Genomic DNA, 23,582 nt, shown 5'->3' with positions numbered 1-23,582 from the left:
ACCAAGATGAAAATGCATACATTGTGAAAAAATGAAAAATGATGTAAAAAATATATAAAATAAAAATTAAAAATTAAAAAAAAAGAAAGGTCAGTGTGCAATGGTGAAATTCCAGAACTGTAGAAGATAGAATGTTTCTTTCAAGTCCATAGAGCAACTCAACTTTATCTTAAACACAAGTTTCAAATGGAGGTGTGCAGTACCCTCTGTGATTGAATCTGTATCTCCTCTGGCATAAGCAGCATTTGTTTCAATAGTTTGTGAAGTTAAGCCCTGAATCTGTTTGCTTTCATGGATATGATAAACATCACCCCGTATACTCTGATTTATCATACTCATTTGCCCAGTTTGGATTTCCTTCAAAGACATGATGGAGATAAACCCAGGGCCAGTTCAGGTCAAATGATCATAAATTACAAGTTAGCAGAGGGCAAGTGGATGAGGTTTTTCCTTTTAGCTCAAAGTCTTGTGTTCTGTCCCCTTCCTCGTGGGAGCTGTGAAAAGTCTGAACAGATGTTCAGATTCAGGGGGAGGGACGCTTTACTGCTGCTCTATTTACTTCCTCCAGCAGGATCCGTTTTCATTTCCTTATGGACAAGAGAGAACAATTCCACCAGCTTACTGCTACCTGGGGGAGGGGAAGTCTTGCCTTTGGTTCCCATGAAGTCTGATGAATTAAGAAAGGAATGCAGTATGCCATGAAACCACATTTACCAAAATTAGGTCAGCAAATTTGCTGGAGCAGTAGCTTAATCTCTGGGTGCATTAATGAAGCAGCCAATCAGCTGGAACATGAACCCATTTAGTCGGAATCTGTCTTTTGCCTCTGTTTACTGCAGGCAGCCTCTCTAGCTGAACATGAAACTGTGTGTCAGTGTACGGAGAAGCTATCTATGACCACATTACCCTTTGATTTCCCAGTGTCATTACTCTGGGGTTGAATAGTGTTTGTTTTGAGCATTATAATAAAAACTGTACACAAATTCTTTTGGATGAAAGTGCATTTGCCGAAGTGCCCAGTCAACAAATATTTATTGAGCAATCACAATATGCAGGGTGCTAAGAGTGTAAGATATAATCCTGCCCTTTAAGGCTTATTATTTAGTTGAAGGTGACAGAAATACATACAGATATGGCTGAGTAGTGACTCTTAGTTATCTCCCAATAGTCAATTTCATCTTCCTTTTGGTAGTAGAACCCCAGGTTGAGCATGTGGCTACCCTACAGGCCATGTTTCTTAACTTGTCTTAAGTATGGTCATGTGACTAAATTCTGTTCAATGGGATAAGAGTATGAGTAAGATATATGATTTCTAGGTCATATTCTTAATGATGCTCACTTTCCCTACTTTCCTCTGTAGAATGTGTTTTTCTATCACTGCTTTGGGTGATGTGTCTGTAAAGATGTCTTTGATGTGCAAATCACGTAGTGTTTCACCTATATTTCCTTCTATATATTTTATGGTTTCAGGTCTTATGTCTAATTCTTTAATCCATTTTGAGTTGATTTTTGTGTATGGTGTGAGGTAGTGGTCAAGCTTCATTCTTTTGCATGTAGGGACCCAGTTTTCCCAGCACCATTTATTGAACAAACTTTCTTTGCTCCAATGCATAGTCTTTGCTCCTTTGTCAAAGATTAGTTGACCATAAATCTGTGGGTTTATTTCTGGATTTTCTATTTGATTCCATTGGTCTGTATGTCTGTTCTTGTTCCAATACCATGCTGGGACTACATCAAATTAAAGAGCTTCTGCACAGCAAAAGAGACAATAACAAAAACAAAGAGAAACCCCACCAACTGGGAGAACATTTTTGCACCCAACACTAATGATAAAGGACTGATCACAAAAATCTGCAAAGAGCTGATGAGACTCAACAACAACAAAGAAAATAATCCAGTCAAAAAATGGGCAGAAGAGCTAAAAAGAAACTTCTCTGAAGAGGAAATGCAAATGGCCAACAGGCATATGAAAAAATGTTCAACATCACTTGTCATCAGGGAAATGCAAATCAAAACTACCATGAGATACCATCTTACACCAGTGAGAATGGCACATATTAAAAAAAGTAGCAACAACAAATGTTGGCGAGGGTGTGGAGAAAAAGGAACTCTCCTGCACTGTTGGTGGGAGTGCAAACTGGTCCAACCACTGTGGAAAGCTGTGTGGAGATTTCTGGACCTACTAAACATAGAGCTTCCATATGATGCAGCAATTCCACTCCTAGGTATTTACCCAAAGGACACAGAAACATCAATTCCAAAGAACACCTGCACCCCTATGTTTATAGCAGCACTGTTTACAATAGCTAAGCTTTGGAAACAACCCAAATGCCCAAAAATAGATGACTGGATCAAGAAGATGTGGTACATATATACCATGGAATATTACTCAGCATTCAAAAAAGATAAACACATGCAATTTGCAGCAACATGGATGGCGCTGGAAGGGATCATGCTCAGCGAAATAAGCCAAAAAGAAAAAGAAAAATACCGGATGGTCTCACTCATAGCAGGAATCTAGAAAACTTAAATAAGGGACCAGGAAAATGAATAACTATAAGAAAGTGAAAATCAAAATCAACAAAAAACTATGAACCAGAGTCACTTTTAGGGGGGCAGGGGCGGGAGGGGAGGGATTGGGGTCAGAATGGGGGGGCTGCAATTGTATGGGGAATATAACAATAAAATTTATTATCTAATAAAAAAAATAAAAATAAAAAAAAAAAAGAGTTCAGTACTTAGAAATTTCTGCTAATTTTTATATTCTCCGTAACTAACATTAATATATTTTCATCTGTTGGTGGTTTTATTCTCAGAGGACATATATAAACAATATATGATCTTAAGATGAAATAAAAATCTTTTCCACAAAAAAAAAAAAAAATGTGTTTTTCAGAGTGTGGCCCAAATTCTACTATTTAGATGAAAATAACACAGTAGAAGACAGGGGAACACAACATGGAAGGCACCAGATGGACTTGGAGACAATCTCCTCTCTTGACTGGTTGTCAAAGAGAGAGACATTCTTTGTTTTAGCCACTGTTATGTACTTCCTGCTGAATCAATATCCCAACCAATATGTACACACATTTATCGTAATAGACCAGGAGGTTCTATATGCTTATTTCCCCAACCCCATCAGGGGAGCCTGTTTCATATTTGTGGATAATGACAACAAAAAAAATTTCATTTTGCCCTTGTGAAATGATTTAATACCATTATATATATTATTAAGAAGAAAGGAGAATTAACTTATAAGGAAAGCCATAAAGTGCTATCTGGCTTGGCTTCGTAGGAGCTAAAAAAAACCCCAAAACATTAATCTATTAGTTTCTGAAAGGTAGAAATATTTCCAAATAAGCGGATTTTATCAGATAACCCAAAGACATAGTGATAAGCATAAGAGAATAAATCTTTTCCTATGGTCAAGCACAATGTACATTGGCACTGGTCAACAGATACTGCTCCTTAAGCAGAGCTCTACTTTTAATAAAAAATGGAAAACAGCATTGCTGCAGGAACTGACCTTACATCAGCACTTCTTGCCTGTGATTCCAAGTACTGTTTTAAAATAACTTTCCTATTACTACTGTGTCATCTTGGCAAGTCACTTAATTCCTTAAGTCCAAAGGGTCAGATGTCCATTTTTAGATATGTTATGTGTGATAGTTAATTTTACTCGTCAGATTGACTAGGCCAAGGGATCCCAGATATTTGGTCGAATCTTACTCTAATCATGTCTACGAGCATGCTTTTGGATAAAATAAACATTTGAATTGGTAGACCAAGTCAAGCATATTGCTCATTCAAATTTGTATGGGCCTCACCAGTTAATTAAAGACGTGGATAGAACAAAATGATTATCTCTTCCCCCAAGTGGAAGAAAATTCTTCCTGCTTGACTGGTTGGGAACTGGGAATTGACTTTTTCTTAACTAAATTCAAACTGAAACATCAGCTCTCCCTTGGCCTTGAGCTTGCTGACCTTTAGACAAGATCTAAACTATCAACTCTTAGGGTTCTCAGGGCTTTGGCCTCAGACTAGAACTAAATCATTAGCCTTTTTGGGTATCCACCTTCCTCAACCTGAGGATCTTAGGACTTTGTACTCACAAACCTTGTAATACATTCATTCACACTTATATCTCATTAGTTCTGTTTCTCCGGTTAACCCCTTCTAGGCTTTCAATGCCTAGTAGATATCAAATGGAGAGTGCTGTGGCCTATGAGATATGAGTCTGGATTTTGGGACTGAGTTGAGGGTTGGAAAGATGTATTTGGGAATCACTAGCACAAAGATGGTAATTAACACCAGAAGGCCGTGTGGGATCATTGCAGGAATAAATGTTGATAGAAAAGAGGAACAGTCACCAAATCCTGGGTCTCTACAATGTCTTTAGAGCAGTTTCCTCAGCCCTGGAGACTGAGAGGAACAGCTCTTGAGATAGGAGGAATTATCTTATCCTGAAGCCACAGAGGGAAATCATATCAGGAAAAGGAGTGATCTCCTCTACCAAATGCTGCTAACCAGTGCGGCCATTGCTATATGCCATTGCATTTATTTACTATCTTTTTAAAGGTTTATTTTTATTTATTTATGCATACAAGAACTGGGGTGCAGGCCAGAGGTACAGGGGTTAAGAGGATTCACCAGAGACAGAGTGGAGAACAGAACAGGCAGATCTACTGATATACACTGCTGAGGGGAGCAGCAGGCGACACAGGAGAGGTCTGCTGCACCATGTGGGTTACTCCCTGGCTGGGGGCCCAACTCCTGTGGCAGTGGCAACAGTGCGATAGCTCTGAGACTTAACCCCCACGTCACCAGGGAGGCCCAATGCATTTAGCAATGCAGTGACCTTGACAAGAAAGATGGAGCCAAAGTCCACTAGGGTGGGTTTAGGAGCAAATGTGAGGACAGATGTTGGGGACAGTGAGTGTGGGCTCTTTATGGAATAGCTTTGTTCCACTCCACTCCAAAGGAGTGCAAGAAAAGGTGCTGGTACTGGCAGGGAGAGGGGTTGGTCAAAAGGAAGGATTTTTTTCCCCCATCGGAGGACTAATAGCATGCTAATAATATCATTAGCCTTCATTTTGGAGGCACTTCACTGTGGTGATAAGCACTTAACTTATGATACCCCATATAACCCTCCTAATGGACATGCAAGAAAACATGTTAAAATAAAGTGAGAGACTTTACAAAAACCACAGCTAGTTAATGTCTGTGTCAGGACATAAACCGAGGTTGCTCTAACTGGAAAGCAGGGACTCTTTACTACTACAGTGTAATTATTGCCTCCGCAGAGAGCCTACAGTTGATAGACGCTGCCTCCCACAGGGAGATCAGGCCTGCAAGGCAGCAGGCAAATGTTAACTCAGGATTCTCATCAGGGTGTGTAGGAAGCTCCTGATCATGCAGCGTAGTGTGCAGAGATTTGTATCCATCTCTGGTTCCAGCCTGTAAGAAGGAGGGGTATAATATGATATCCTTACAAGGAATTCTACAGACTCCACTCCACCCAAACAGCTTTTCAATTTCATCCAAGAAGAGTGGAGATAGTGTGCAAATTCAGCTTTCAGATTGGGTGGGGCAGTGGAAAGACAGCTCGCGCCTTCTTATCTAGCACACTGGTATGGATCCAAAGAGCTTCATTAATATTTGCTGTTCCCACAATTGCTACATTAAGTTGAGGGGGACATTGTTCTGAAGATGGGGTGCTGTGGGAAGAGGTTCACTACTGTCCATCGCACTGGGAACTCCTGGGGTCTCTGGCTATTGTCCAACCCCAACATATACAAAAATCCAACACACCAAGACTAAATCAGGTTATAATATTATAGGTTTCCTTCTAAGAAATAGAATGTCACATTTTTATTTCCAGGGTAAAGTAAGACACTCTTGAATTCTTTATTCATGCTCAGAACAAGATGTGACCGCAATGCTGTATGTAGACCTACTTGCACTGAACAGACATGGAGTGTGCATGTGGGGCAGGGGAGGAATGAGGAGAGAGAGTGTCTTCCAAACCCAGTGTTACTAAATAAATGGTGAGCCTGACATCTCTGCTGGCAGCCAGTCCAAGCAGGTGAAGAGCCTAAGACACTCCTTCGATGAAAAACAGGGTGTCCTGCAACTCTACAATGGGCTACATGATGGCCAAGAAGCACCTGGAGATCAACCCTGACCACACTATTGTGGAGACACTGAGGCAGAAGGCAGAGGCAGACAAGAATGATAAGGCTGTCAAAGACCTGGTGGTGCTGCTGTTTGAAACTGCCCTGCTGTCTTCTGGCTTCTCACTTGAGGATCCCCAGACCCATTCAAACCGTATCTACTGCATGATCAAACTAGGTTTGAGCATCGATGAAGATGAAGTGACAGCAGAGGAGCCCAGTGCTGCTGTTCCTGATGAGATCCCTCCCCTTGTTAGGGGGAAGTGATGTCCTGAGTTAATCCCATACAGGATTAACTTTGTGGACTCCACCCCCACTCCAGACTAAAGCCATCAAGACTCTGGGAAAGACAAATCCCATCATCACCAAGGGAGGGTGGCTGGGACCTGAGGGTGGAGTTGGGCAGCCAGGTTGGATATAAAAAACCAAACACGTGGGCCTTGGGCTCTCTCTGGCTCGCGATCACTCGCCTCCTGGCTTCACTGCTCCTGGCTGGCGGCCAACTCTGAGAGCGCCATTTGGGATTCCTGATCGTTGGATCGGGTAGGGCTCATCTAAAACTTTGTCTCCCACTTTTCTCCCAGAGCTGTACATTTCCTCATTTCCCCTTCCCTTGTAAATAAACCTTTTATTAACCTTTCACGTGTGCCTGCAGTAGAGCATTGATAAGTCCTTTTAAGCGCGCAGGTGAGGACCCACAGTCAGGCACCCCGTTTTGTATCGGGGTTGCTCTACAACAGTTTGGCGCCCAGCGTGGTTTCCAAGTTACACCCGCGGTTGACCAGCCCAAAGTAACATTCCTTGCGTTGGTCACCATAAGCGCACTAGTTCTGCAGGACTAGCAGTATAATATTTGTCTCTAGTCCTGAAAAGCCTGTTTTTTTCCCTGTGCATACAGCCCTTGTGGGTGCATTTTTGACTCAAATATGGCCTCAACCATGAGCCTATACAGTTTCATCCCTAGCCTGAGTTCTTTTAGTTTCCTTCCGGCCTTGAATTTGAGCAGCCTTCTTCCATTAAATATCACCACCAGTTTCATTAATGTAAATAATTTGATGAAGCCTGGTGTATGGCACGTGATTTTACTATTGTATACATACATGGGTGGTTTACAAGCCATCCCTTTACAGACTGTGCTTCTGGGTGGTTTTTTGGTAATATGTGTAAGCGCAATTTGCTATATTCTTGTTTCTGTGAGAGGTAGAAGTTCTACTTCACATACTGAGAATGTGCAACAACACATTCAGGCTCTTAACATAGCCATGCAACAACAAATTCAGGCTTTTAACGTGGCCATACAACAACAAAATCAGGCCTTTGATTTAACTATTAAGAGTATAAGGGATGAAAATCGTAACGTTTTTGAGTCAGCTTATCAAAGCATGCTGTATCAAGTGCAACAACAAAATCGGACTTTTGAGTCAGCTTTTAAAGGTATGCAGGACCAGATGCAGGCCGCCCTCCATAAATTAGATATGGCGGAGGCGAAGGCTAGGCTAATGGTGCAGAGAAAGGATAGACCTTCCCCTTTCCATGAGGACAGCCAGCGAGCAGAGTTAGAAGAGGAGGAGCATCATATTTTAAATACTTTAAATACACCAGGACAAAATCCTCTTCCACGTGACAAAGCCCCTCCCGTGCAGACCCCTGAGGCTGCACAGCCTCCACTGCCCTCTGGGGAGGACACTAAAATGGCGTCTCCTCCCCACACTAGACTCGGCACCCATTTTGGCAGGAAGGATCAACCTGAGGCAGGGCAGTTTCCCCTTCGCCAGATGCCAATGGGTGGCTTAAATGAACATGGGAGACCTGCTGGGTACTTTTGGTTGCACCATCCGTTCAGTACTGCGGACCTCCTAAATTGGAGGAGCTCTGTTCCCTCGTACCGGCAGGCTCCTCAGAGGATGGCGAACTTGTTTGCCTCTATCTTTGTCTCCCACCGCCCTAACTGGGCAGATATACAGTCCATGCTGCATACTTTATTAACGCTGGATGAGCAGAGGATGGTATTCAGAAAAGCCAGGGAGGAGGCTGACCGTCTCCACCAACAGGATAGGCAGTCCCCAGAGCCAGAGGTTGTTGTCCCAGAGAGAGATCCTGGAGTGGGGGTGGAGTCCACAAAGTTAATCCCGTATGGGATTAACTCAGGACATCACTTCCCCCTAACACCCTTGAGGGTGATGAGGATGCATCTCGCATGGAAGAAGTAGACTAGGATTTGAACCTACAGACCCTGTGCCCTCTGTATAGTGTCCCCATCTCTTCCTGCAGCAGCCTGAGTGGCTCTGCCCACCTGGTTCCTTCTGCTGATAAAACTAGTGTTTTTTTCTTTGCTGTCTTACATAAGACAGGATAGGAGGGTCTCAAACCCTGTCCCCTTCCATGTTGACAACGGGTTTGGATGTTGTGAATTTTTTTTTTTGTTTATTTGGTTCTGAAATTAAAGTATGCAAAATAAAGACAATGCAGTTTTATGCAAAAAAAAAAGAAAGAAAGAAAAACAGGGTAACCTGGAAACAGCCATTTCAATTAGTGCCAGGCTGACTTGACAAGAGAATGAGGAGGTCATTGTGAATGACAGCCCGAGGGTAGCTGGATTAGCACACACAGTTCCACTACAGTGTACTGTGGTCGTTCCCTCTGCGAGGGGGCATTAGCTTCATTTACCGTTCAGTTCTTAGAGAACACACATCTTTAGGCACAACGGTGCCTTCGCTCCTCACAGAAAGAGCTGCACTGATGTCTCTCACACACATGTCACTCATAGTGGGGAACTCTGACAAGGCTTTCACGGTATCTTTAGATCACCTCCCCAATACACACACACACACACACACACCCCACAAATACCCCACCTCCTTGTTTTCAGTTTTCAGTTAGTCTCAACTTTTAGGGAAAGTTTCTCTTTGGACAGAATAGCTCATATTTATACATTCACAAAGGCATTCTTTGAGTTTTTTCAGAGGTTTATCCATGACACAGGAAAGTGCTAGAAGCCTGGTCATCAGGAGAAAAATAAGCTATAAATTTCATTTGAAATTGGAAATAACCGGACTTCACTCATAATCTTAAATTTCTTTTCTTGGTTAGAGAAATAAGGCATGCACATTGAAAAACAAGTTCAACCAAGAAAGACAGAAAGAAAGAAAGAAAGAGCAGTATAAAAATATCAGAGTCCCATCCTCAATGATCATACTTGACAATTTGGCATATATCCTTCTAGATTTTTCTTTACCTGCAATATGTGTATATTAGAGGCTCCTAACCTGAACTTCCTGAAGTTGTGTGTGAAATTGTGCGTGCATGTATGTAGATGCATTTTTAAGGAAAAGAGACCATAACTTTCCTTCATCCATGCTCACATTCACATACACAGTACTGTTTAGTTTACAAAAATCTAATCATAATCTGTAGATCTGTAACTCATTTCTCCCAAGTATAGACATTTTTCCATTTTAGCAGTATTTTATGATTACTTGGTTTTTCTCTCTCTAAGTACTAGAACCTCAGGTTTGGAGACAGAAAGATCTGGACTTCTTACTCTACCACTTCAAGTTCTGTTCCTTTGGCAAGTTACTCAGACTTCAGAAGGCTCAGTTCCATCATCATTTAAATCAATTAGAATTATAACAGAATCACTGCAATGGATAAATGATAAAATGTTTTTTAGGCAGTGAATGTTTGTGATGACTGACATGAATAAATATCCAACAGGCATTACTGGTTTTAGTAGGTAGAATGCATTTGGTTCAAATGCATATACATAACATCAGGGATTTTAAAATCAGGATTTAGGATGACAGTAAAGTGGATTATTGAGAACAAAGCTGAAGCCACACTCTGGGATAAGATGGTATTATCTATTACTTAGAAGTAAGCCAGCAAGCAAATGATGATTTACACAGTTGTAAATGTTAGAAAGGATCAGATATCAGCCCTGGCCAGCAAGGCTAAGGAAACTGTATGGACTGAGTTGATTAGGACTCTTGTCCTCTGAATCTCTGCCTTCACTATCTATGATGTTAAGAAGGTCAAATCATTGCATTCTATGTCAGGGTTTTCCTTTTCCGGGTCATATTTAAGTTCTCCAATGAAGCAGCTGCAAATGCAAGCTCCATGAAAGTGCGGAATTCCATTTCCTTTGCATGATGCTGCCTCATCTGTAACACTGGAATAGTATTGGTCAGGGTCAACTGCCAGCTCTCTCCTTTCCCGATGCCCTGTCCTTGCTTGTATCCACTCTGACTCTGCTGCACTTGGCAGACTGAGCATGGGCAGACCTGGTGTAGCCCTAGCATGACTACCATGTATGGCAACAATTACATGCCAGGCATGTGCTAAGCACTTTGCACATTTTATTTTTGTAATCACACAGGATTTCTGGAAGTTAGTTATCGTATCTGTTTTTCAGATTCAGAAATTGAGGTTTAATTAAAACAAGGAACCTATGTGATAATGGACACCTAATAAAGGACAGGCTTGGTATTTGAACTGCTTTATTCTAGAGCCCTGGAACATATGATTGCCATCCCAACAGCTTTTAATTCTACGGCATAAGCTACATGTTACAAGTGCAAGATTCTATTGGAAAAAGAAAAAACATCAGTTTGGTGTCTGCTAGGAGTTTCCTACGGATAGAGCAGATTTCACAGCAGCCCTTCTTCTCACAGGAAGTCTTGTCACAGGAGCAAGTTCAAATTCACAATCCACACCTGCAGATCATAGCTGCATATTATAACTCCTTCTGTTTTGCAGGAACACCAATGAGGAAACTGATCAGAAAGGGTGATAGGTGGGATAATGCCCCCTACCACAGATATGCACACCCTAACCTCTGAAACAGGACTATGTTACCTTAGACGGCAAAAGGGACTTTGCAGATATGAATAAGTTAAGATTCTTGAGGTGTGGCGGAAATCCAGGGGCACCCCATGTGATCACAGGTGCTTGTAAGGGGGAGACAGAAGTGTTGAGAAGAGATGAGACAACAGAAGCAGAGGTCAGAGTGACAGTGGCAATGTCTAGAAGCTAGAAAAGGCAAGGGAACAGATTCTCCTCTATAGAGTCTCTGGAAGGGAACTCTGTCCAGCTGACCCATTTTAGGCTGCTGAACTCCAGAACTGTAAAAAAAAAAAAAATGTCATTTTAGGCACTAAACTTGTGGTGCTTTGTTAGAGCAGCCATAAGAAATTAACATAAGATCCATTTTCCATTTTCACAATTTTGTCCAGTATTTAACTTGAAGTCTTATATCAAACATACTTAAATCCCAAAGGCTGTTGCTTCCTGTTATTTCAAAGAACCCATTAGTGATTGATCTGGTTCTCTGTCTTCATAAAAAGATGAACACAATGTACTATCTTTGAGCTTGTAGGTAGACATTTCACTGAATGCTCTAGAAATGTTCACAACCCACAAGAGTGGAAGGTCATTTTCCTTTTCCTTGGAAAATCAGCTCAACAGGCTTTGCTCAAATAGACACACCTTGACTCACTGACCCACAGCTTTATGCATCTAACACAGGCAGCCGTGGCTGAAAGCAAATGCAAACTCCCTTTTTTTTTTTGCTGAGGCACTTGTGAACATTTCAACACCCACCTACAATAGCAACTTTCTTCAGCTCAATTGTACAGAGGTTAAAAATCTCTTCCTAATTTTGATTCTAATAAATGACTTGAAGAAAAGTGTGTCCTCTTTGTTTACATATATAAATTTAGAAGCACTGTGAAATCTCAAACAAAATTAGCCACCAGGGAGGGGAAAAATTCAGATAACCTAATTAACCAAGGCTGAGCCACTGACATTCACAGGATGCTGGAAAATGCTGGCCAGTCAGACTGGGGAGGGCAGACAGGCAGGGCAGGAGGACGTAAGTAACCCGGGGGCAGGATTTCCAGCACCAGGAGAGAAGATCCTACCAGATTAATGGGGCTTTTGCTGTTCTTATCATTGAACATGAAGAGTCCTGGAACCCTAAAAGGTCCCTAATGATACCATTGTCATTTGAATGATCCAGGACACACCGGGTCCCAGAAATGGATCCTTTGTGGGCACATATTTCAGGGAGAAGGCTTTGTCTTTGGAAAACCTTCCACATGTCCCTCTAATCTACTGCACACTGTGCTGTGCTGACACCTGACTGCTCTGGACACGCAAAGGAACAGGAGCTGGTTCTCTTGTATCACTCATCTCTCCAACTGAGAGCTCCAGTAGCTGAGTGTACCTGGCCTCTGGAACTGCCTCCCTCAAAAACATCCCATCTAGAGATGATGTAATGCTCATTAGCCAGAATAATTGTAATGATGTTTTCCTCATTACCGAACTTCTTATAAATAGGTTCCTTCTTACTTTCTGATAATAACAATTTACATTGAAGGAATGATATAAAATGCCAGGTTCACTATGCAAACGCCTTATTATCTTCCTACAAAGAAGAAGTAGGTTAGCAAGTAGTTGCTATTTCTTTACTGGGAAAAAATAAAGTAAGAGCAAGTGGCCTGTGAGTATGTGCCAGCTGTCATCTGGGACAACAGGGACTCTTGACCCACTTGGCAAACAGCATGAACTTCCAAGTCTCTTTCTCTCCCCCAGGACATAGGGCAGAGGAACTCCCAGCCCAAATTTCCCAAAAGTCAGATTTCAAATAATTTTATTTTCAACACAGTGATTTGTTTAATCTAAAACTAAATGTGGGCTAATCCTATGCTGGCTGAAGAAAGTTCATATAAATGTTTAAAAAAAAATAGCTAAAATCTTTAGACTGTGTTATGATCAAGGGCTAAGAAAATACAGTTATATATTTTTATACATTATCAAGTGTACTAATAAGATTTCAACTTAAAGCCCCAAATGTAACTTGCACTGACTTTATACAAGTGAGTTCTGTTTTCTAGATATTGCAGTTGTGGATCTGAAATTAGGCCCAATTCTTCCCAATCAAAGTTGTTTGCTCCTCCATCTACCCAAATCCACATAAGTAAAGTTTAAAAGTGAACTCCTTGGGCTAGATGCAGATGGATGAAACCCACAAGCACTGACTCTCGTGAAAGGCAGTGCTGTGGTTAAGCGGTGGACGATGTGACCAGCTGTTGAGTTTAGTGGGAACCACTCTGGCCTTGCTGTGCGCCCATGTCAGCAGGTTCAGGGTAGGGGTGGGGTAGAAAAACTCCCATAAAAATGCATCATTCCTAGGATGCAGTAGCATAGAAGAAAAGCTGTACTTATTTGGGAAACTGCTTAAAATAAACACTACCCACTATAATGTAGTCAACGAAAGCGTCCATTCTAGCTTCATCTCTCTTCTTCTAAACTTGGCAAAGCCTGTGGTCACAAATCACACTTGGGGGTTGCCTAGATTTTTTAAAAGGATCAGTCTAAATACTAAAGGGCCCAGCAGAACATCAGTAGTTGGGCCCATTCCCAAGGGAATCACTAAGATGATATTTTATAGTAGAGGGATTTAATTTTGACAAACTTTTCCACGGCCATTTTGAAGTGAGATGAACAGGATTATTATGAAATCATTTGGCTAGAAAAGAAGAAAGATAAAGATAGAAAAGGAAAAAATAAATTTTTTTAAAGATTTTATTTATTTATTTATACAAGCACTGGGTACAGTCAGAAGTGTGGGAGGGTGAGAGAATTCACCAGAGCCAGAGCGGGGAACAGAACAGGCAGACTGACAAAATACACTGCTGAGGGGAGCAGCGGGCGGCAGGAGAGGCCTGCGCACCATGTGGGACCCTCGCCGGCGACCAGGGATGGAACCGGTGCTGCAGAGGCTAAGGGCAGCATCACAGCTCAGCGCTCAACCACTGCACCACCAGGGGAGGCCCAGGAAAAAATAATTTTTTAAAAGAAAGGACCAAGTTACAACTGTTACTCACATCTCGTGATTCTTAATCTTATACACAATAGCCTCAGAAAACACTTCCCCCCAACAAGAGCAGGTCAATTGAGTATTTAACTCTAAATCTCCAAAGCACTATCTCTGGCAGTAATTGGAATTTTGCACGAACTAAATGATTTCATTTAGTCAGTCCTTCCACAGAGGCACGATTTGAGTCCCAACTATATGTCAGAGAGAAGATGAACAGGACAGGCCTGGCCCTGCCCTCACACAGCTCAGTTCCATTTTGTAGTTCTACTTAAGGGGCAGAGACCTGAGAATGAGGCCATATTCCACCCAGGGTCCCTGAGAAATGAGGCAGATGCCTTAAGGCAGAAGTTCCAGAAGTTAAGATGGCAAACAAGCCACAAGAGGGGGGATTCCTGCCAAGAAGAAAGGGCTCATTGGTCAAATTCATTTGTGGGACACATTTTATCATGCCCCCCTCTTAGAGATTTACCAGCAAGTTAAAAGCACCAAAAAATCCTCAATCAGGAAACATGCTAAATTTCAGTCCCCTGGCAAATGTGTTCACCATGGGACATGCCATAGAAACAGCCTGTGCAAGACCCTCTGTGGGAAATGCTGAGAGCACCTTAGTCTCACAGCAGAATCCGAGGGCTCTGATTGAGAAACTGCATCATCCTAGCAGCACCTACATTTTTTGGATGGTCTGCTGAGATTCTCACTTCTAGGATCTCTTATGTTTAAGCAACTCTCAAAGGAGGCAGAGAACAAGAAAGCCCTGCAGTCCTCCAATGAGCTCTAGAAGGTAAAATCTAGAAACCACTTTCTTCAGCCTGGGGTACCTTCTCTGGGTTCTGGATCTTCTGGAGAGACTGGTCTCCACAGCCTCTGATGTGGGTAGCTCTCCATGCTCTTTGACCCAAGTCTTGTCACCACCCCATTGATTTCCTGGTGCTGTCCTCGTTCCTTGGTCCAAGGACATAGCCCGACTCTGGGTCCCACAGCTTTATCCTACAACTCTAAGGTTCCGGGCTTCCTCTTGAGGTCTGTCCAGTCTTACTCTGGAGTCAACATTTGGCTCCATTCCTTAAATCTAACCTTGTATTTCCTTGTAAGAATTAGTTATCTTGAAGGAGAGAGTCATGAGCCATCCCCATGTTAATCAAGAAAACTTAATAATGATCCAGAGGATCCTATAAAGGGGGTAGAAGAGGGACTGATGTATTATATCACGTATTATCTCATTTCATTGTCCCAACAAATGATGAGGTGTTACAATTTTTACCTGTCATCCAAATTAGGAAATTGATTATTTGAGGGAGTTGAAGTGATAGATCTGAATCCAGCAGTTTGATTTCAGAGTGCATGCAACTGAACCAATAAGCCTCCCTGGATTTTTCTCCCTAATATCAGGGCCTACCAATTCTCCTGTCACACCACTGCCCAGGAGCATGGCACTCTTGCAGTTGTAACCATGGGGGAACCCAGGGTTACTAACCCCTCAGGTCTTCACTGTTCCGATCAGCACACAATACCCTGGGTGTATTGTCCTCTCCCTGCTCCTTTGTCAGTGTGATAGATTTCTACTAGAGTCAGCTGGCAAACTGTTCTGTGCCAACATTCCCCCTCTGGGAACAAAATGCTTTAACTCAGGCTAATGGTACATGTCTCCTGAGGCTCCACATGCAGGGGCTCTAACAGTAGAGACCTCTGAGGGGAGGGACTATGGGATCAGATCTGGAATGCCAGCATCCCATGAAGTCCAGCTAATTCTGCTGGACCAGCACTCACAACCACTCAAGCTCTAGGAAACTTTTCCATTCTTTTAAACAAAAAACCCTGTGCCCAGACTTCACCCCAAACCAAATGACTCAGAATCTCTGACAGTAGCACCTGAGCACTGGCATTCTATCAGAATTCTCTAGGTGATTCTTACCTGGTATTCAACTTGAAGACTCCTTTTCTAAACATAAGACTAAGTGAAAACACATTTTCTAAATTCTGGTCTTTGTACATTCCTCTAAGGCTGGAGAAAATGACAAGTATACTTAGAGGAGGGAGGAGACTAAAGAATAATGGACCTGAAACTGATTACTGCTTGCTAAAGTCCTGAATCAATTCTTTGGGTTCAGATGCCTCTGGGGTACCATGTTGGCAAAGTTAAAATGCTTCTTGGAAAAGCAAGGGGATTTGAGTGACTTGTCTCTTTAATCTTGCCAAGAAGCCCCACTAATTTTAAATTATATTAAATAACGAGCCAGAGTGGAATATAATGAAGCAGACAGCACAGACTCACGAATTACTCGTGGATGGCTGCTACTCTTTCCTCCCATTAACTTCTTTTTCTCTGGATAGCAACTTGGAACTATAAATCAGAAGAAAATAGCACAGTATCTGAAGGCTCTTTGGCCCACACCCACAAAGCTATCTTGTTGACAAACTGTTTCCTGGAAACAGGTGTTCTCTGACTTCAAAAAAGCAAGGACCTATGGGGAGAGAAAGCACTGAAGAGTTCACCCACTTTACAAAGCTTCCCTGAAGGAGTAAGCAGCCTCGTGATCTAAATATCTTTGGGGAGAAACAAATCATTCCAAAAGGAAGATGTAACGCTGAAATAATCACATTAACCAGTGGGGAAATGTGATTTGATTTACATAGCTTTTGTAGGAACTCATGTTGAAGTGGGCTTTACTTCCATGAAATTAGAAAGAGTTCTAAGAGAACTCTTAGGTTGCAAGATAACAACTTCAGCCCCCGCCAGTTGCCATCTCATCTCACAAGTAACAGATGGTGCACAGTGATTTGGGGTAGAGGCACCCACCACTATGGCTGGAAGAGCTCTGTTTGTGCATGTCAGTTCTGCTAGCCAGGCTTTCTCCCCTCATACAAATCCCAGGTGGCCGGCTCCAACGTTAGACTCCTTTGGTGTGGAGCTGGGGGAGAGCATGCAACGGAATCAGTGCAGGATTATGGCTGCTTTGGTGGAGGGAGAGCTCCAGTAACTACACCTGATGGGAGAAATCCCATATTGTCAAAATATTTACAAGGATGTAAAACAATGGTACTTCATTCATTAAAAAATTAAAATAAATTAAAAAGTGAGAAGCAAAAATAAACAAACTAAATATTACAACCATATGTTCATTATTAATACCTGATTAAAATGAACTAAAATTTCATTTCAAAGTCATAATGATGTTCATTTTGGAATAAAAAAAAACAGCAATTGCTATAGTAGCTTCAAATGCAATGAGGCACTGGAGTTAATTCGTCTGCATTTCCATGCTTCCTGATACTGACACTACACTGGCCACGAGAGGTACAAAGAACAGCCACAGTAGAACAGTGGCTACAGGAAGCTGGAAAGGAGGCTTTCCTTATTTCTCTAAAGGGAGACAGTCATATATGATCACAGGTTTCGGTCATATATGATCAATGGATTCGGTGAAGAAGAGTCACTTGAAGGAAGGGCGTGTGTGACACCACATGAGTTTCCATGCATCGTGCCCTCTGCTGAAGACACTTTTTTGAAGATTCCCCATTTGAGTGGAGATGATTTCTAAGTCCTGGGAATCTGGGCATCTTTATTTTTTATTTGAACCAGGTCAAGGAAGAAATCCTTAGTAGTCCTGTCTTCCCTGCAAACCAGATCTTTCCTCATTTGTGTCCAGTGTCTAGGCTGGGAGAGTCAGCAGAAAGGATTTACCCTTCACTTATAATCTCTAATCTAGATGCTATCAGTAATGAAACTTCTGTTTTGATGATAAAAAAAGAAAAGAGAACCATTGAACACTGACTCCTTGCATATCAGCGGAAAACTTCACAGAGCTTATCAAGAAGGTGAAGATAGAAGGCAATTCTCCCGCCCTCTACTCTTGTCAACCTAGGGCTATCGAGTATCCAAGTTTGACAGACTGCCTCTTTTGAAAATGTGTGCCTAAGTACGCTAAGGAGTCAGGTTGCCAGATAAAATAAAATACCCAGTTAAATCTGAATTTCAGATTAAAAAAACAATAATATTTTAGTACATGATGTCCCAAATACTTCAATGGACACTATTACACTAAAAGGAAAATATTCAATGTTTACCTGACATTCAAATTTAATTGCATGTCTCATATTTTTATTTGATAATCTGATAATCCTACTTAGGGAGTCTGTAGTTTCTGTCACGTGTGCTGTGAATTAAGCCCATCCTCAGGCTGCCCCTCACAGACAGGGCTTGTTTGCCAGTGGTGGTCCTGGTCAGGGCTGGGGACTACTCACTTGCACTGGAGCTCTGTGTGGCTGGTGGTGGATCCTCACAAGAGTTGCTCATGATGGTAGGAGCGCATGCTGCTTGAGGATGCAGACTGTCACCATGTGACTTACCCCCTAAAGGCAAGCATTGCCTTCAAGGTCTGAACCCGTGCCCGAATACCAGAATCTCTTGTTAAATGTGAGGTCACAGAACTTGCCTCCTCCTGTTGTGAGTTGACCAGTCCCACGTGTGGTTGAAATTGCCGATGCTGGTCAGTGTCTGTACAGCCAGAGACCCTTGGAGTGCACAAAGATTACAAGACAAGAGAGACACCAGGGGATTTTGTACAGAGGCAGACCCCAAGTCCCAGCCCTGTAGATTTTGATCCTAATGTTCTGAATTCCACCTCAGGAACCTGCACATTTATTCATATCGCTGTGATTCTTATCCGTGTCTTGGGGATCAGTGCCTAGCCCTTGTACCTCTCCTCTCAGTGTCCTGGGAAGATCCCAGGGCCATGGGCGTCCATTTGGGCTGGTGCGCCTCTCCACTGACTCAGAGGCTCAAAGACCTGCTGGATCTTTGAATAATGAGAGCACTTAAGCTTTTCTTCCTGAGTCACTTCCAAGCAGTCATTCCTCTCCTTTACCTCCAGCCCTGCAGGGGCTGCCAAACATGCCTCCTTTTGCCAGCTGCTTTATCCTGATAGCTTCCCCAGACCTCCTTTTCCTCTTAGTGTGGGCTAGCCTTTCACTGTTTGCCAAGGCAGCTCCTGATTCATGCAACTGGGAAGTCCTGCTTTACAGCCTCCTCCCCTCTCCCCCATCTAAGAGATTGCTGAGGGGCCATGCAGCTGCCCTCTTACAGACAAGTCCAGTTCCTTGCGGACAAGTTGGAAAGTGTAGCACCAGCAAGGCACAAAGCAGGTTTTCTATTGATACGGGCAGACAAGTAAAGGAGGGGTCCTGGAGTTCTCAGTGACTTTTTCAGCCTTTTCATGATCTTTCTATACCATTTGTAGTGAGGCAACCAGGTGCAGGGCAGGCAGGGAGGCTGGGGGGCTGGGAGGCTGGCAGGCCTCCTAGCCCCCGGTGAATCTTTATTCTTCCTGGGCTCTCTGGTGTTCTGTCGTGGTCTCTTTGCTGGTGTCTACTGCACTCCGCTGCACGATCCTCTGCTGCCTCCTGTCCTCTGCTGCCGTGCCCCTATACTCTGTCTCTCAGTTCTGGTGTGCCCACTTACACACGCCCACACCGTGCTCCAGGTGCCCACCATCAGGCACGCCTGTAAGACCACAGGTGTTGATCATAGATGCTAATGGCAGGAGAGCAAAAAAAAACTGCTAAATTCCATTTTCCCTACAGAAGGTGATGGCTATGACCTTGAAGTGAGCATCTCTGCCTGGTCAGGTGAGCAAGCCCACGGGGAATGGCATATCTCCCATATAATCCTTGTTATGGACAAAGGAAAGGTCCTTACTGAAATGTCTTGGGTGACATTCTAACTCCTGCTGTGCATTATTTCCAAAGACAGGAGGTGGATGACTTGTGCCTACATGATGGGAGGGAAAATGGTTAAGAACGGAAAGAGTAAATGGTCTGCAATCAAAATCAGATCCCTGCATTTGCCTGGGACAATTTCCAGCAAATGTGCACTTTAACACTAATTTCAGTAAAGGCAAAGCCAACCTCTCCTTGAATGTTTTATTCATCTTTCTACCCATTCGACAAATCTTTATTGAGCACCAGCTACATGAGTAACTAACACATCTAAAACTGAAAGTCTCACTTTAATTAACGAGGAAATGAAGCTAGGAATTGCCAACTAGTTGTTTTTTTATTAAGTTACCAGAAAAAGGAGGTGAGGCCCTCAGACTTCAGGAGAGGACTTTCAGGTGGTGATTGGCATCACAGGCATTTGAACAAGGAAGCTCTGTCAGGCCAATCATGGGAAGGGCAGAGCTCTGGAACTGAGAGTTCATATTTGCACTTTCCAGCAGGCCCCAGGAGCCCCAGTGTGACTGGAAAACTCCAGTCTAAGCTGTGATTTCATACTGTTCCTGTGAAGTGAGGGTTCAATATAATTAATGATACTTAATACAAGTGTAAGCAGATCTTTTAATGTAAACTTGCAAAGAAGATTGGTGTAAGCTTTAAGTCATGATTATAAATGAACCATAAAGGAGCATTTCCAGACATGTATAGAATGGAGGAACCAGCATTTCTACTAAGATACAACCATTCTAATTAGACCTGCACTCATTGAACCAGCAAAATTCAAAGAACCCTATAATCAGGCTGCCACTCAGCACAAAAGGACACAGCAGAGACTTGGGACTGATTTTCAATGAAGTCATAATCTACAGCCCTCTGGGAACAATCTTCACTAGTCCTCTCAAAAAGTTACACCTCAGGAAATGCAAATGGCCAACAAGCATATGAAAAAATGTTCAACATCACTTGTAATCAGGGAAATGCAAATCAAAACTACCATGAGATACCATCTTACACCAGTGAGAATGGCACATATCAAAAAAACTAGCAACAACAAATGTTGGCGAGGGTGTGGAGAAAAAGGAACTCTCCTGCACTGTTGGTGGGAATGCAAACTGGTCCAACCACTATGGTGAGCTATGTGGAGATTTCTGGACCTACTAAACATAGAGCTTCCATATGATCCAGCAATTCCACTCCTAGGTATTTACCCAAAGGACACAGAAACATCCATTCCAAAGAACACCTGCACCCTATGTTTATAGCAGCACTGTTTACAATAGCTAAGCTTTGGAAACAGCCCAAATGCCCAAAAATAGATGACTGGATCAAGAAGATGTGGTACATATACACCATGGAATATTACTCAGCATTCAAAAAAGATAAACACATGCAATTTGCAGCAACATGGATGGTGCTGAAGGGATCATGCTCAGCGAAATAAGCCAGAAAGAAAAAGAAAAATACCAGATGGTCTCACTCATAGCAGGAATCTAGAAAACTTAAATAAGGGACCAGGAAAAAGAATAACTATAAGGAAGAAAATATCAAAATCAACAAACAACTATGAACCAGAGACACTCTATGGAGGGTGGGGGGCGGGGAAAGAAGGGCCTGGGGTCAAAATAAGGGGGTTGTAATTGTATGGGGAATATAAAAATAAAATTAAAAAAAAAAGTTACACCTCAGTTTGTCAGCAGCCTTTGTCCATACTGCTCCTTCTGCCTGAAATGCCCTGCCCCAGAAACATTTGATAAATAAGGAGGCCAGTTGCCTCGTTTTCAGCAAGGACAGACAACACAGCTGTTTCCAAGGTTAACATCAGATGTGTTTATTCCTGTGTTCATTCATTCCGATACTCAGTTGTTCTACCTGTATCAGACACGTAACACATGCCAGCTCCAAAGAGTACACAGGGACTCGAGGACCTTGACTAACTTCTGTGAGCTTAGAGTGTGACAGAAGAGACAAACAGGAAACTGGAGACATATTAGTTAGTGTTATAAGGTGGGGTTGTATTACACAGGAGTACTGAGAAGTCTGAAAGATTTCCTAGAGGAGGCAGGGTTGGAGTGGAGTCCTGAAGGACTGGACAGTACTTGGTAGAGACAGATATTATGGATCAGCTTTTACTCTGCTTGCTTTGCATAAATGATCCATGTTGATCATATGGCCAACCAGGGTCAGGAGGGCTGTTGGGGATGGTGAAAGATAGAGAAATGGACACAGGGACAGTAAGACACGAGCCACGGCCTGATTTCAATCACGCATTAACACAAGGGGACAGCCATTCTGAGTGTTAATATGATCTCATTTTCACATGGCAGACTAAGCTGACAAGTTTACCCATCCTACTCCCAAAGCTCCACTAAGTGAAAGAAAATATTCATAAAAAGAAAGATCTATAGCAGGGATGGAATTCAGGAAAGGTTATCATTGGTAGCAGAAATCCTAAAGAATTTCTGAAAAATAGTGAACACATGGTTGGACTGAGCCAATAAAAATCACCATGCGAAATAGATTTCAGAGAGTTGATAAAGAGGTAATAGCTGTTCATCCCAATATAATTCTGAAATTTTCAGGTCTGGAGTCACGGTAGAAGGAACAGTCAGGGAGTTAATTAAAGGGCTCTGTGAAAGCTTTTTTTCCCATCTCTCCCTTCCCCACTCCAAGCTCTGTATCAAAAGATAGTGCATCAATTTGGTTCACCCCTCCTCCACCCCAAATAAAGTCCTCCTGACTTTGGCATATTGGGCAACTATGGGCTTGCCTGTCTGCTCCTTACTCTCAAATGTGCCTCCCATCGAGCCTGCCATTCATAAGAAGCCATCCCATCCTACTCATGATAGAGAAAACAATCCTATAAAACTGCCCAGGAAGTCCCACCAGCTCCCTCTGATAGTCAACCCAGTCCTTCATTGGTAAATATGATTGAGCCACTCAAAAGTCACTTCTTAATTAAGGAAAACCAAGCACATAAAGGGAAAGGATCCAGAAGAACAACAGAACAAATGACACCAAAGGGAACCAGGATTGAGACAGGACACAGATTTTTTTTAAAAGTACCACTATTGTCAGAGGGAATTTTTTTATATATTGCATTTACAATATAAACAAGAGTCTGCTGCTATGAAAAAGGAGTCAAAGAAAAATTTTTTTATAAAAATAAAAGATTTTTTAAAAAGATCTTCAGAATTATTTAGAAAGGTTTAATCATTGAAATGAAAGGATACAAAATAAATATAAGATCCAGAAGATAAAACTGAGGAAATTCTCTAGCACATAAAAGAGAAAAGAGAAAAACACAAGAGAAAAATTACATAGAGGAGAGATCCAAGAGCTCAAGTAGCAACTAAAGTTAAAAGACATAACATCTTTCCAGTAATAAGAGTTATTGGAAGAGAAACGAAAATGACAGAAAAAAACAAACACTTCAAAGAAATAATAAAAGAATATTATTCTGAGTTGAATCAACCTCAAGTCTTCACATTCAAAACTTGAGGAAAAATAATAAAGAGGCATACTTGGACACTTCCTAACAAAATTTATGATCAAAGTATAAATCCCATTGGTGATAGGTCGGGGTGGGGTGCAGAGAAGTCACCTATAAAGGAATCCAAATTAAAATGACAGCAGATTTTATACCTGCTCTTCAGCTCGTTAGAAGACAATGGAACAAAGTCTATAAAACTGTGATGGAAGATTATTTTAAATGTAATTGTGAGGGCAAAATGAAGATTACAAAGACCTAATCCTTCTTCTGCCATTTTGAAAAACAATTAAAAAAAAATAGAGTCTAGCAAAATTGAAAATGAACCCAA

The 23,582-nt window shown here is 42.1% G+C and overlaps 2 protein-coding genes across 8 annotated transcripts in view; one reads left to right on the top strand and one right to left on the bottom strand.

Annotated features, from left to right (window-relative positions):
• Positions 1–23,582, bottom strand: part of NCALD (neurocalcin delta) — a 348,584-nt gene that overhangs the window by 49,575 nt on the left and 275,427 nt on the right. The window lies entirely within an intron of this gene.
• Positions 6,113–6,440, top strand: LOC129145245 (heat shock protein HSP 90-beta-like). The gene has a single exon (XM_054691906.1). It carries the CDS (start codon positions 6,141–6,143, stop codon positions 6,438–6,440), a length of 300 nt encoding a protein of 99 aa, XP_054547881.1. The 5' UTR covers positions 6,113–6,140.

This window comes from Talpa occidentalis, unplaced genomic scaffold, assembly GCF_014898055.3.
Source record: "Talpa occidentalis isolate TD23 unplaced genomic scaffold, MPIMG_talOcc4v2.1, whole genome shotgun sequence".
NCBI lineage: Eukaryota > Metazoa > Chordata > Mammalia > Eulipotyphla > Talpidae > Talpa > Talpa occidentalis.
The sequence above is the reverse complement of the archived record's forward strand: the minus strand, read 5'-3'. Positions and strand labels throughout refer to the sequence as shown.